Below are 15,106 nucleotides of genomic sequence, written 5' to 3' on the forward strand. Positions count from 1 at the left end.
TCTTTCTTTCTTTCTTTCTTTCTTTCTTTCTTTCTTTCTTTCTTTCTTTCTTTCTTTCTTTCTTTCTTTCCTTTCTTCCTTCATTCCTTCCTTCCTTTCTGCCAATTGAATTTTATTGATTAAGAACATTTTACCACAGTTACATGATTCATGTTTTTCTCCTCCCCTCCTCCCACCCTCTCCCATAGCCAAAGCACAATTCCACTGGGTTTTACATGTATCATTGATCAAGACCTATTTCCATATTATTGATATTTGCACTAGGGTTCAGAGTCTACATCCCCAATCATATCCCCATCAACCCATGTGATCAAGCAGTTGTTTTTCTTGTGTTTCTGCTCCCACAATTCTTTCTCTGAATGTGGATAGTGTTCTGTCTCCTAAGTCCCTCAGAATTGTCCTGGATCATTGCATTGCTGCTAGTTGAGAAGTCCACTACATTGAAGTCCATTACATTCAATTGTGCCACAGTGTATCTGTCTCTGTGTATACGGTTCTCCTGGTTCTGCTCCTTTCACTCTGCATCAATTCCTGGAGGTCTTTCTAGTTCACATGGAATCCCTCCAGTTTATTATTCCTTTGAGCAAAATAGTGTTCCATCACCAACAGGTACCACAATTTGTTCATCCATCCCCAATGGAAGGGCATCCCTTCATTTTCCAATTTTTTGCCAGCACAGAGTGCACACACCTATTTCTAATAACTATTCTTATCTATTATTCAGTTCTGCCACCTTGTAGTTGTTCAGTTAGGTTTCCAACTTCCAGTCAATCAGGGTTTTGGCCTAGAGGTTTCAGGCCTGCTCAAATCTGTAACCACAGAGAAGCAAAAACCAGATTTTTCTTCTTTTAAATGCAGATCTTCCTTTCACAGCTCTTCCCCAAACCTCCAACTTCCTCATCTTTCCACAATTGTCACTCCGGTTCAAGGAATTTCCAAGAGCCAAAGTTTTAGCCACTTCTCTCAGCAGGGAACACCAGCAGAGAGAGAGAAAGAGAAAGGTTTTGGACACAACAGAATTTTCCAACTCCTAGATCTCATAAAATTCCCAAGTCAGATCTTAGCTCAAGGTTCCATCTAAGGCAGTCTGCTCCTGCCACTTACTTATCAAAACCCCAAATCTTATTTTACCTCTAAAAGAAAGCAAGCTCTTTGTATCCCTATCATGTAGGTGCTGAACAAAGGAAATAAGTTTCATGGTGTGGCCAATTCCCAATTTCATCACTTGACCAATTCCCATTCAAGGAAGCAGCAGATTCCCTACCTGCCTATTTAGAAGACTCCGTGTCAAATGTTTAGGAAGCTTCATCAGATACCTCTGATTATTTAGGTCATTGACACATTTCAGCAGTTCTGCCACTGGCTTACAAGGAGACAATAATGGATGTTGTCATTCAGTCATTTCAGTCCTGACAACTCTTTGGGACCCATTTGGAGTTTTCTTGGCAAAGATAATGGAGTAGTTTGCCATTTCCTTCTCCGACTCTTGTTCCAGATGAGAAACTGAGGTAAACAGGGTTATGTGACTTGCCCAGGGTCATATGGTGAGTGTCTGAGGTCAGATTTGAACTCGGGAAGCTATCTTCCTGACTTCAGGGCCAGTACCCTATCTCCTGTGCCACCAAGCTACCTAGGAGACAATGTAGAGTAGTGAAAAAAGCTCTGGGCTTGTTAAGGAGAGCTCAGGTTCCTGGCTCTGTCATTTATAAGCTTTGTGCCTCCATATAATTCACATCGCTTCTCTAAAACCTCAGTTTCCTACTTGGTAAATTTGGCAATAACAATACTTTTAGGGGACATTTTGCCAAGTTGTAAACTTCAAAGCTCTATAAAAATGAGTTATTATAGCCCAACCTTTCACAATTCATTGCATCTCCCAATATATTTCCATGTTTCTTCATCTATAAACTGAAAAGAGTGAGAATGGTCCAGCAAATTGGAGATGAGCTTTGAATACTCAGTGGGTCAGCACACTGGAGCAACATACAACAGTAAAAAAAATATATATAGGTAGTTTTGTTTATTGGAGGGCACACATGCCCTGAGATTGGATCACAGCTGATTTCCTTTCTCCACATTTCAGAAAGGAAGATTCTATCATCTGTTTGTAGAAGAAAACGATTTCTCTGGTATGGTCATGGTTTGAAATATTACAATTCTGGGAAAGGTAGAAAAAGGTCATGACTTTTCTTATGAATAAACTTAGTATGCCTTGGTCATTACATATAGCCATCCAATGGAAGCCAGCTTTCAAATGTTGTACTAGAATAAGGGGTAAAGGTAGCACAAACAAAGGGAGCATTGCTAAAAATGGAATAATTTTGTACTGACCTAGACTAAACTAAAACTAAAACTAAACTAAAACTAAAACACATTTATAAAAAGGACATTTTAAGAATTCAATCATGGAAATGTTCCAGTTCAAGAAATTATGAGAAAACAAATAGTCATCTGATATGACTAATGACTTGGGGAAAAGTCACTTTCTCTTTCTGGGGGCCTCCATTTCCTCTTTCGTAAGAGGAAACGATTGAATCAGATGGACTCTGTGGTACCTTCTAAGTCTAAGTATATGATCTTATGACTAAGGTAGTCATGTAGTCATAACAACCAGAAATAACACGTACTACCAGTAGGCTGAACACATTAGGTTGACGTGAAAAATTGAAGTCAAGAGCACCTGAATTCAATCACCTCTCCCATCATCACTGCCTAGGTGACTTTGGATAAGTCAGAATCTCTCTACAAAATGAGGGGAGATCAACCACTTTGAAAACTATAATTCTAACTAGTAAGGTCCACCGTTACTATCCAATCTTTCAACAGTATGTGCTCCCACACAGTAGAAGTTGTCATGTGATAAAGGCTTCATGTATAGTCCATTCTAATAACATTTATAAACTACATTACACAATTATTCAAATGCAGCATTTTTTAAATTTATGAGATCTTTGGAAGTCATTTGAATAATTGTGCAATGTAGTTTGTAAATGTTATTAGCATGGGCTACATGAAGAAAATGTTATGTACCTATTAGAGAAGGAGAAATACATGCCCAGAAGTCAAAGTTTAATTATAGGTCACACAACAAGTTTGGCCTAGAATGAAAGTAAAAAAAAATGGGATTTCTTGGCTGCCAACCTACTGCTTTATCTGTTGAATTTTGTTGCCTTTAAGCATGATTCCTTAGAACATCTCTATTTTGATGAAGATAAGTGAGCTGTATTTGAAAGTCCAAATACTGTAAAAGTCTAGGAGTATTTGGAATTTGGCCTTAGTGTGGCCTTATTTTTTAAAATTCAAAGATATTTTATTTTCCCAATTACACATAATAATAATTTTCAGGATGGCCTCCTTTTCCAGAGGATGACATTCATTATTTGGGTTCAAAGCAGGAGGGTCAGCTTGGCAATGGACTTTTGAGTAAAGCTATTTATTATGGAATGATTAGTGGTGGATCCAGTGCAAGGGTCGGAACCAATGAATAGGTGGCATTTGGCTACAAAATTTTAAGAAAGGCAATGATGCTGATAATGATGATGAGAAAGAGGAGGAGGATATTCAAAGATCATTTTCCTTTGTGGGGAGATGTGAACAGAAGACAACAAAGTCAAGCTTTGGAGTGGGAAACTGAAGAATTTATAAACATCTGAGTATTACCTACACATAGATATCATTTAACAACACCATACTCAGGCCTATTAAAGAGAACAAAATAGTAAAAACTGTTCTGTTGTCTGAGGTTTAATTTGCATGAAAGAATAAGCAGAGGACAGAAAACTGAGATGAACAAATCTCTTCTAAGTCCGTTTCAGGGATTGCCCTCTTTTCTATTTGGTGACTTTGGTGATTCATGTCAAATGGATTCCTTTTATCCTATAACACATTACTTGCTCCTGCTATAAAACCAAGAAGCATTTTTTTTTCTTAACAGAATAGAGCTTCCTAATAAGCCAAAGATATACAACGCCCCCTTCCCCAGACCCTGATGTTAATAACTTAATTGCTAGAAAATGGCCTAAGAGATTTAGACATTAAAAAGAAGAAATGAGGCTCTCTGTCAAATAAGAATTTTTTAAAAAATTAATTAGAAATCTTTGCCATATTGTAGCTGTTCTCCCTTTAGTCCACCACACAAGATTACTCTTAGGATCAAATAAGAGAAGATATATAGAAGTGAGGGCAGTTAGGCGGCGCAGTGAAATAGAACCCTGGGCTGAGGTCAGGAAACTCATCTTTGTGAATTTAAATCTGGTCACAAAGCTGTGTGATCCTACACAAGTCATTTAACCTATTTGCCTCAGTTTTCTCATCTGTAAAATGAGCTGGAAATGGAAATGGCCAGTCACAAAGAGTTAGAAACGACTGAAAAAATGACTGAACAACATTATATATAAAAGTTTTGAAACTTTTTAATCAAACAGAGGTTTTAAGGTCACTATCATTAAAACATGATACCCTTCCCTTTCACCCCCTGCTTCATAGAATATGACAGGGTCCCTGCATCTGGTAAATCAGGAGGGTCTATGGAAAATCATGGAGAACTAGGAATTAGCCTTAAAACAGGATTTCTTGATGAATTAAACTTCATTAATTAATTTTAAAAATGAATTTTAAAAATTGAATTAAATTCAATTAAAAAGTAAATTAATTTTAAAAAGTTAAATTTCAATTATGAATTTAAATTAAATTTAATGAATTAAAACTTTATTCAATTAATGAATTAAAATTTAAAAAATTAAATTATTGAATTAAAAAAATCAATATAATTGATTTCCTTTGTAATCATTTATATTTTCCTTAGAGCATTTACGAATATTCTGAGATGAGGTCCATGACACCAGCAAGGTTAAGAACTGGGGCCTTAAAAGAAGTCTCCAGAAGTCAAGAGAAACAAAGCTATATGAGAATCCCAGCAGCAGCAGCTGTGGTTTGTTCAAGAATTTTGTGGTTTGTAAAACGATCATTCATTAGTCCAGTGGAACCCCACAACGGCCTATAATGTTAGTACTACAGGCATGTCATCATCTTCATTTTAAAGAGGAGGAAACCGAGACCCAGAAATCTTATGTGACTGCATTGTGGTCACCCAGCGAGGTACGAGGTGGGCTTGGAAGGTAACTGCCCTCCAGGATAGCCCTCTCTCCACTATATGCCCCTGTTCTCTCTGCCTTTGTAAGCAAGGACTCTGTGGCCAAAGAAGGTGGCAGATGACCAGCTTATTCCATGAGCAGGTCCCAGGAATATTTGACATGGCTGTGGCACACTGAAAAGGCAAGTGTATTATCATGCATGTTACCAAGACTACATTAAACTACACGGCTCAGAACATAAAGCTAAATGTTTTGCAATGTGGTTTTTTATTTCTACTCTAGACAAGATGGAATTGGGATGCTCAGAACCATTTCTACATCACAAGAGAAATACAAAGTCACTTTATTTAGATTTTATTTTTCTTTGTTTTAAAACATATACTCAAATTTCCTAATCTGCATATTATCCTGAACATGCCTAAATTTAACTTGAAGACAAAAGACTTTGCTGGTGGAGCGGTCTTTCCCTTTTTTGATGCTACTACCAACTGAAAACATTTTTTTTTTAAATCTGATTTCCCTCTTCCTAAGGCAGACATTGGATCTAGAAATGTCAGTGCCACCTTAGACATGAGAGAATGAATGGGCACCTCGAGATGCCTTGCCTATTCCTGCTGCTTCATATGATAATACATTTAAGAATATAAGAAATTGGGATTTTGTTAGGTAGTTTTGTTCCTTTGTTCAGTTACAAAATTCATGTCTCAAGAAACTGGGTTTTCCCTCTGGCTCCTTGCAGGCAAGCAACAAAGGATCAAATGGGAAATGGAGAACAGAGAGAACCTTGGGAAGATGAGTTCTGACAGGACAGTCTGTTGGGGAATGTCCTGATACTCTGGCTCGAGTTTGGCTATGTTAGGAAGCAGGAAGATCTATAAATTACAGTAATAACATCTGCCTGTATTTATTTGGTTAGGCAAACAACACATGTTTTTTGTTGATTGGGGCTGAAGCTGCCAGTCACGGGTAGGTCTGACTGACCTCCTAAACACAGTCCCTACCATGACAAGAGTGGCAGCAAATGGGCAGGCCTGGAGAAGCCCTCCTCTGGCAGCGAGTCTCTAGAAGGCAGCTCAAATTGCAGGGAGTTCTGAGCAATGAGGAAATGGGTTCTTTTCTACCAGCTACTGGCAGAGGCTCCCAATTCTCCAGATAAGAAAGTTGCTTTCCAAAATCCTTTGGCAGAATCTCCTAGGGACTTGTTTCTTCTGTTTTTTCTTAATTTAGAAACAGTCTTCCCGAAAAAATGACATCAATGTGAGAAAAAACTAACTCTGGTTTAATTTCTCCTTTTTTTATGGAAGACTTCAGAGTTTATCTTCTACAACCATTTAAATATCATGCTAATGTTTTAGGGGAAAAATACAGTAAACAAAAGTGTGTATTCCCCAAGATCCCATTATTCTGAGTTCTATTAAAGAAGCCACATGTGATACGAATAAAAGATTTTATTAAAATCATTTATAAGTAAAATGAACATAATGTCTTGGTAGTACAAGGCCACAGACTAAAGCACAAGAGGGATATATGTATGACTTAATAGAATAAAAGTCATTATACACGTGTTAATAATATACACAGAAAGAGAAGAAGAATGAGCAGTGTTAAGTTATAGTAAATGGTTACATGGCTTTAATTTTTCTTGATAATATGGAATTTCATGATTCTTATTCAAGGATTTAAAAGCTGAGTCTTCTTTGGAATTTGCAATGAAAACAGATCTTGGCTTCCTTTATTTGGCACCTCTAATAAGACACACAGAAACAGGTATCTGCAAAAATCCAGCATCCCTCCTAAAGGAGTAAAAGGGAGATGAGGGTAGAGGTTAGACATCCAGAAACAGAACGCATGAAGTGTCTGCTGGAGGTGGAGGGGTGGTCAGGGGGAGAGAGACAGAGAGAGAGAAACCACGCGAAATCCTTATTTGTTCTTGGCTGTCAGGGGTTTCCGGCTGATCTTCTTTGATTTGTCATTATTCTTCTTTGGAGGCTCTGGGTTTGCCTGCATGTGTCTGCCATAGAGGCTGCAGAGAAGAGAGAGATACACACACGTGAGATGTCGTCTCTTCAAATAAAACAAGTTTCAACGGATAGCGCTTTAAACAATGCATCAATCTCCAGAAAAGCAGGAGCCGTGCACACACACACACACACACACACACACACACACACACACACACACCCTCATTTGGGATCAAATCTCCCAGAATCCAACCTTTGTAGGACAGGGTCGGAGAAGGGCAAACAAGGAATCCTTCTTCCCGTGCAGACTGCTGAGTGTCTAATGAGGGACCAAACTCCAAGGGCTGGGAGTGTTTAAGTCGACAATGACAAAAATTGGGTTGAGCTTGAGAGATAGAGTGTCCATTTAGAGAAAAGTGAGCCTCCTACCTAACCAGAAAGCCCAGGGGCTCGATAATGTGACAGAGAGCAATGGTGTCAGAGGCGGCTCCTGCTGTTCCCTCATGATTGATGGTGCTGGGAGAGCTACCAACACGTCAATGGCACATTAATAAGGCCCACTGATTAAATGTTGACAAAGTATCCGACAATTAAGGTGGATGGCATTCAAAGCAAGGCTAAGCCAGCTCTATGGCTGGGAGGATTTAACTGAACATCAGATAGTAATTAATAGATAATTTATGAGTAATCCTGATTAAACTAAATTAAAAGCGGGCCTAAAATAAATACACCTCAAACTTAACTTGTTATTGACATAAGCTGCCTTTTGGAGAAGGGCTCTGCGGCGTCCTCAGCACCTTCCTTGGGAAAGGCGAGCCATATTCTCTTTGCAGAATTTCAGCTGTACTAACACATGCGTGTTGACATAAATGCTGGCTCCCCGCACAAGGTGCCCCCTGACAGGACTGTCCTCGCGGGTACCTCTGGTCCTCGTGTCCTGTCACTTTGCCAGTATGAACTTCTGGCCATGCAGGGTACTGAGATTTTTATTTGTTTATTTACTCACTCATTCATTTACTTGTTTGGTTAGGTTAATGTCCTCAGTGAGTCTTTCCCTTCTTAGTCCTTGCAAACAGCTGTGGCTGACAGTTTTAGCCTGGCATCGGAGGCCTCCTCTGTCTGGAACGCTCTCCCCAGGCTCACCACCGCCTCCTAGTTTCTCCCAAAGTTCAGACGGACTGTCATCTTCTCTCTGAGGTCTTTCCCAGACCCACCGAGTCCTCCTCTCAAGCTCACTGTCTCTAGGCTGTGATGCTCAGGGGGATGGGCTTCCAAAAGGAGAGAATGTGACTTCCTGGAGAGCAGGGGCCGATTCACTTTTACCTTTGTGTCCCCGAGTCCCAGCAAAGTGCCTGGCACCAAATTTCGTTGATGGATGGACGGGGAAACAGGCTTACACACTGGGTTGGTTTAGTAGGAATGTCAGGTTTTGAACATTAATTAAATCATGTGGAACAGTAGTGATAGTGAATTCAGGATAGGTATAAAAACCGCCTGGTCTTAGAGTGTTTGGGTTTTTCTTTATCAGGAAACATCCAAGCACTCTGTTCACATTCATATCTCTGTGCCCCAGATTAGAATCACCATTCCTTTGAAGGCTCCAAGAGTTACAGGAGCTGTCCAGCATGGTCAGCATGAGTCACAGGAAAGCTCCAAAGAACTCAGGGAGTTCTAGCCATTATGTCCTCCTGGCTGGGAAAGAAAATGAGGCTGGCTACTTTAGTTAGCTGTCATTCTTAAATACTTCCAGGGCAAGCCTCTTTGGCCCCAGTCCTGGCCCACATGCACCAGTGCTCAGAATGTCTAACTAAACAGACTTTCTGCTCGGGGCTCCACTAGAGCCCAACCACCCTGGAAAACCTAGGGACATGGGAGCTTCTGCTCTTGGACTTCAAATTGTCTTTCTGTGAATCTTTTTTTTTGGGGGGGGGGAGGGGAAAGAGCTGAGGTTCTGAATTCAGAAACAATTGATACTGGATGCATGACAACTTTTTAAAGTAATCTTTCACTCTAATCACATTCTTTTCTGAAAGGTGGTAAGTAGAGATGTCACTTGCCTATCAAAACGTTCCATGGATATGATACCCAGGGCTGGCTCACTGTTTCCGACTACTCATTTGTGATATTTATTGTTCATTTGGTTTCTTGTTCATGTATGGAGACTAGAAATGGAAACCTTGATGATTCAGGCTAACCAAGCTGATTTAGCAAATTCTACTTTGCATGATAGAATTTGGAGCTGGAGAGGACTGAAGGACCATAGAATCACCCACTTTCAGAGCTAGAAGGGATCTAAGTAGCCAGCTTGTCCAACCCATATCTGATTGCTCCCTACAGCTTCCTGGACAAATGGTTATCTAGTTTATCTGAAAGCCTCTGCTGAAGGACTCTCATATATCCCAAGGAGTCTATTTTACTTTTTAAAGAGTTTTTTCCTTATCTCAAGCCTAAATTTGCCTCTCTATACCTTTTACCTAATTCTTCCCTGTAGGGTCAAGCAGAAGAAGTTTTCACCTTCTGTGTGACCCTGGCAAGTCACTTAACCTCCTATTTGCCTCAGTTTCCTCAACTGTAAAATGAAGATAATAATACTATTCCCATTAACAGTTACTGTGAGTATCAAGGGAGGTATTATTTGTAAAGTACTTAGCACAGTGCCTGGCATATAGTAAACACTAGAAAAAGGTTAGCTATTATTATTATTACTACAGAATAACCATTTAGATATTTGATAATAGCTATTATCCCCGTTACTCTTCCCCAAATAATCTTCTTCAGGCCTAAATATTCTTAGTTCCTTAGAAAGGATCCTTATGGTTCTGAGATCCCAATCACGTTCCTCTCCAGATTACCAATGTCCTTCCTGAAATGTGGCATCTAGGACTGAACAAATACTCAAGAAGGGCTCTTAACATAGCAGATGGCAGTCAACAGCATCATTACTTTCCTAGTTCTGGCTCTGGTACAATGTTACGTCATATTTGAGGGGGATTAGAACTGCTTTAATGGGAATACAGTGCTGCAGGAGAATCTCATCACCTGTTCTGCAGCTTCTAGGTTCAGAGATTTGCCTGATATAAAGTGGCACAGTCAGCATGTATAAGTGGTGATCTTGGAACCCAGATCTCCAATAATATACTGTTCAATAATACTGAACTTGTGGTCTATTACAATAGCAGGTATTTCTCACAAATTGTTTCTGTCATTATTTTCCTGTCTTTGACTGAGTCAGTTTTTTGCATTCAACTATAAGATTTACCTTTATCCTTAGCTCATTTCAGATGACCAAATCTAACCCAGCATTCTAGGCTACCATTACCTTTTTCATCCATATTCCATCACCCAGAGTTTTAGATAGCCTTCCTAGCTTTAGTTCATTTGCAATTAGGAAAAGCATGAAATAGCCCAGGGCCCCAATGTAGGGTTAAGCATATATCTCTGAGACATTTTGTTTGAGACTATCTTCAAAGGTGACATCAAGTTATCAATAAAACTACTCCTTAGGGCAGTTCATTAATCAGTTCTAATCCTATCTAACTCTACTACTGTCCAGTTTACACCACTTCATGTTGTCTATAAGAACAAAAGAGAGATTGGTAGATGCATGGTTAAAATCTAGATAAACTATATCCACAGCAGTATGATCTATCAGTCCAGTAGTTTAATTAGGGAATGGGGGTTTGAGGTGGGTGAAGCCTGCCTCATCTTCTAATCCCCAAACTGCTTTCCCCTTTCTTGAGAAAGGAGCTGCTTTCTCAATTTTTTTTTTTCTGTTTAGTTGTTACATTAAAGTTCTCAAGTATTTCTATATCTTTTTCTCCTCACACTAGAGAAGGAATCATTTGACGAAAAGATATATGTATATATAAAACTATTTCTTGCTTGTTTCTGTTTATCAGCTCTTTCTCTGGAGGTGGTCATACACAAGTTATTCTTCAAGCAATGTTCTCTTGGTTCTGCTCATTTCACTCTTCAAAATTTCACGTAGGTCTTTTCATATGTTCTTATGTTCTTATGACTTAGTGGTATTCCATCACAATCATGTTCCAATTTGTTTGGTCATGTCCCAATTGATTTAGCAACCTCTAAATTTCTAGTTCTTTGCCACTAGAAAGAGAGCTGCTATAGGTATTTTAGAACATAGAGGTTCTTTTTCTTTTTTCCCAATCACCTTAAGAAACAAATCTAATAGTGATACTGCTGGATCAAGGGATATACAATTTTATAACTCTTGGGCATAATTCCAAATTGTTTTCCAAAATGATTGGATCAGTTCACAGTTCCATCAATAATGTATTAGTGACTCTATTTTTCCATATTCTCTCCAGCATGTATCCTTTTGCCCTTTTATCATTTTAGTCAATCTGAGAAGTATGAGATGTTATCTCAGAATTGTTTTGATTTTTGTTTTTCTAATCAATAATGATTTTGAGTATTTTTTCATATGGTTATATATAGTTTTGATTTCCTTCATCCAAAAACTGTTCATATTTTCTGACCATGTATAATTTGGAAATGGCTCATATTTTTATAAATTTGACAAAGTTCTCAATGTACTTTAGATATGAGACTTCTGAGAAATTGCCTATAAAAATTTCCCCCAAATTTTCTGCTTTCCTTCTAATCTTGGCTATATTAATTTCATTTGTACAAAATATTTTTAATTTAATGTATTTAAAATTATCCATTTGCATCTCATAATGCTGTCTATCTCTTGTTTATTCATAAATTCTTCACATATTCTATTCATAAATATGATAGGTAACATATTCTTCATTATTTAATTATGATATATACCTTGATATCTAGATCATACTATCTATTTTGATCTTACCTTGATAAATGGTTGCATATATTGGTCTATATCTAGTTTCTGATATTGTTTTCTAATTTTCCCAACAATTTTTTTTTACCAAATACTGAATTCTAATCACCAAAGTTTCAATCTTTACTTTGGTCAAACACAAGGTTACTCTAATCCTTTACTACTGTTTATTGTATGTCTGTTCTGTTCCACTAATTGACTTTTCTGTTTCTTTGCCAATACCAGGTAGTTTTGATAATTACTGTTTTATAATGCAGTTTAAAACCTGGTACTTCAAGAATTCCTTCTTTTATATTTTTAAAAAATTAATTCCTTTGATATTCTCAGCCTTCTGTTCTTCCAATGCACACTGTCATTTTTTCTAGTTTAATAAAATAAATTTTTGGTAATTTAATTGAGATGGCATTGAATAATTAGTACAGGTAGGACTGTCATTTAAAATTATATTGGCTCTGCCCACCCATAAATAATTACTATTTCTCCAATTATTTAAATCTGACTTTGTTTAAGAAAGTATTTTGTAATTAAGTTCATGTAGTGCCTGGTTTGTTTTTGTAGGGGTTTTTTTGGCGTGTGTGTGTGTGTAGGTTAGTTCCGGTATTTTATTCTGTCTATGGTTATTTTAAAAAGGTTATCTCTTAATACCTCTTCTTGCAAGACTTTGTTGGTGATACACAGAAATGGATGCTTTAAATGGATTTATTTTGTATCTTGCTACTTTGATAAAGTTTTTAGTAGGTACAACTTCTTTTGTAGTTAAATCTTGAGGACTTTCTATATATAATGGCACATTATCTGCAAAAAGTTTTATTACCTCTTTGCCCATTCTGATTCCTTTAATTTTATTTTCTTCTCATTGCTATTACTATCATATGTAATAGGGCTCAGAAATAACAGCTGACAGCTTTTTCAGTATAATCAGAGGGATAGCTTCTCTGGGCTTGGTGAGTTGAACTCATCAAGGTTGACTAGGCAGCCTGTTACTAGCTTCTTAATCACTTTTTTGGGGGGTGCAATTTTTGTTTGGTCTATCCTAGACTAAAGGTCATTTTCTTTGGCAGAGAAAATATATTTTAGGAGTTCTGTCTTCTCTGTTGTCAATTATGATTGCTCTATCCATGTTGGGGCAGTTATACGTGTATGTGCGCACATACACATGCACCTTCTTCTATCTTTCCTTTTTTCCTCCATTCAGTTAAAAAACCCAGTAACTCTATTTTTCTTTTCTTTCTTTCTTTTTTTTTTTTTAAAAAACCCTTACCTTCCACTTGGAGTCAATACTGTGTATTGGCTCCAAGGCAGAAGAGTGGTAAGGGTAGGCAATCGGGGTCAAGTGACTTGCCCAGGGTCATACAGCTGGGAAGTATCTGAGGTCAAATTTGAACCTAGGACCTCCCGTCTCTAGGCCTGGTTCTCAATCCACTGAACTACCCAGCCTCTCCCTCTATTTTGCTTTATCTTTACTTTTCTTTAATAATCTTAGATGTTTTGGAGTTTTTACCTTCCTGATAAGATTGTTAAGAGGATCATTTCCCATTTCTGTATTGCATTTTTGTCTTCTATCTTTCTCTTTTTTCAAATATTTTTCAAATCTAAGTTTATGGAGAATTTCTTGAGTATCTGCAGAGTTTTCTTTAAACAACTCCTGTTTTTTTTTTCCTCTTTGGAATTTTTCTTTATATCTATAGAATTTAATTTTTGAGAGATTCCCTACATACCTCACTTGATTTCCCCTGTAGAATATTAATCTACAGGATTCTTCTGAGTTTCTATTAATCTTTTGAAATGTGCTTTTCCCCAAAAATCTAGGATACATGTCTGACTATACCTGAGTTTTCCTCCTCCTCTATCACAAATTATGATATGGAGTAGACACTTCATCCTTTACTTCTCATCATCTCTATTTTAGTAACCAGTTGTTGCTGTTTTTTAATTGATTGGTGAGAATTCAAATCAGAATAACAGTTCCCTTTACTGGATTACTGGATCCTCTAGCTTCTGAAGGATGTGTGCTGGGAAACTGTTAGATGTTCTGCTTTTTGTCAGTGTGAGCCCTGGATCATATAATTTTATTCTCTCATTTTTAGAATCTTACTCTTTTGGATATCTTTGGCTTTTATTTCACCTTCATTTCTAAACATAAATATATGCATACACATTCCTTTCCAGACTGCCTTCTTGGCTAACCTCCACAGGGTTTTGTTTACCATGACACAGAAACCTCTTCACCTTGGAAGCTCACTCCACCCCTGGGCTACTTCTCATATTGGAAGTACTCTCCAATCCTGAAGAGTCTTCCTCTGACTGGCTAATTCCACCCAGAACCTCCAATTTAAGGAGGATGCCCAGGCCAAATACACTTTGGTTTTGCACAAGAGTACTTTCTTTTACCACAATGTATACCTTCACTATTTCCTTTTTTCTCTACCCTTGATTTTCAGTTCATGTGCTGTTATTCCCCCCCCCCCCCCCGTATAAGGTTCTTGAGAGACAAGAACTATCTTTTTCTTCTTTTTTTTTTTTTTGTTTGCAACTTTTTGCATTTCCAGTACTTAGCACAGTGCCTGGCATACTTAATAAATGCTTGTTTGCATATGCATACACATACACATACCCCTTTCCCTGCATTCCTATTCTGAAAACCATCATTTAAAACTGGTTCATAAGAGATTGGAAAAAGAGAAAAGGAGCAGTTTTGCAGAGCAATCAAAACAACCACATCTGATAGTGTACACAATATTTCATACCCATAGCTCCCCACCTCTACAATAAGGGGGGGGGAAGGTGCATACTCTTATTTTTTTCAGTTCTCTAAGGCCAAGCTTACTCCCTATAATTGCACACCATTATTTCTTTTTGTTATTCTTTTCTCAGCCCCTTGTTCCTTCTCATTTTCTCATTTTACATACAGAAAACTGATGCCCAGTGGGGTTTAAGTGATGTATCTAATTAGGATCCTGTACCTGGTAAGGCATACTTGGGATTTGAACCCAAGCCCTGCGACTTCATATTCCTTGCTTATATTTCCCACATATTGACCTGATCAGTCTAAACTGGAACATAGTTTTCCTTGGAGTGCCTTTTTCACCTGCTGTACTTCACACCTGGGCACTGCTATTTGCACAAAGGATTACAAAGCAGTCAATAAAATTGCTGTGATCCCTGCACATAAGAGGGAGACAATGGACGCCAGGGGAGATTTGCCCAGGTCACCCACTGGGGTAGCC

The 15,106-nt window shown here is 38.0% G+C and overlaps 1 protein-coding gene across 1 annotated transcript in view; it reads right to left on the reverse strand.

The window, feature by feature from the left end:
* Positions 1 to 6,526: 6,526 nt before the first annotated feature.
* The window catches only part of RSU1 (Ras suppressor protein 1), a 226,872-nt gene continuing 218,292 nt past the window's right edge, over positions 6,527 to 15,106 (reverse strand). Inside the window, exon 11 of the mRNA XM_044678921.1 lies at positions 6,527 to 7,116. Coding sequence (XP_044534856.1) covers positions 7,014 to 7,116 — 103 coding nt within the window. The 3' untranslated portion in view covers positions 6,527 to 7,013. The remainder of the gene's footprint in view (positions 7,117 to 15,106) is intronic.

Source organism: Gracilinanus agilis, chromosome 5 (assembly GCF_016433145.1).
Source record: "Gracilinanus agilis isolate LMUSP501 chromosome 5, AgileGrace, whole genome shotgun sequence".
NCBI lineage: Eukaryota > Metazoa > Chordata > Mammalia > Didelphimorphia > Didelphidae > Gracilinanus > Gracilinanus agilis.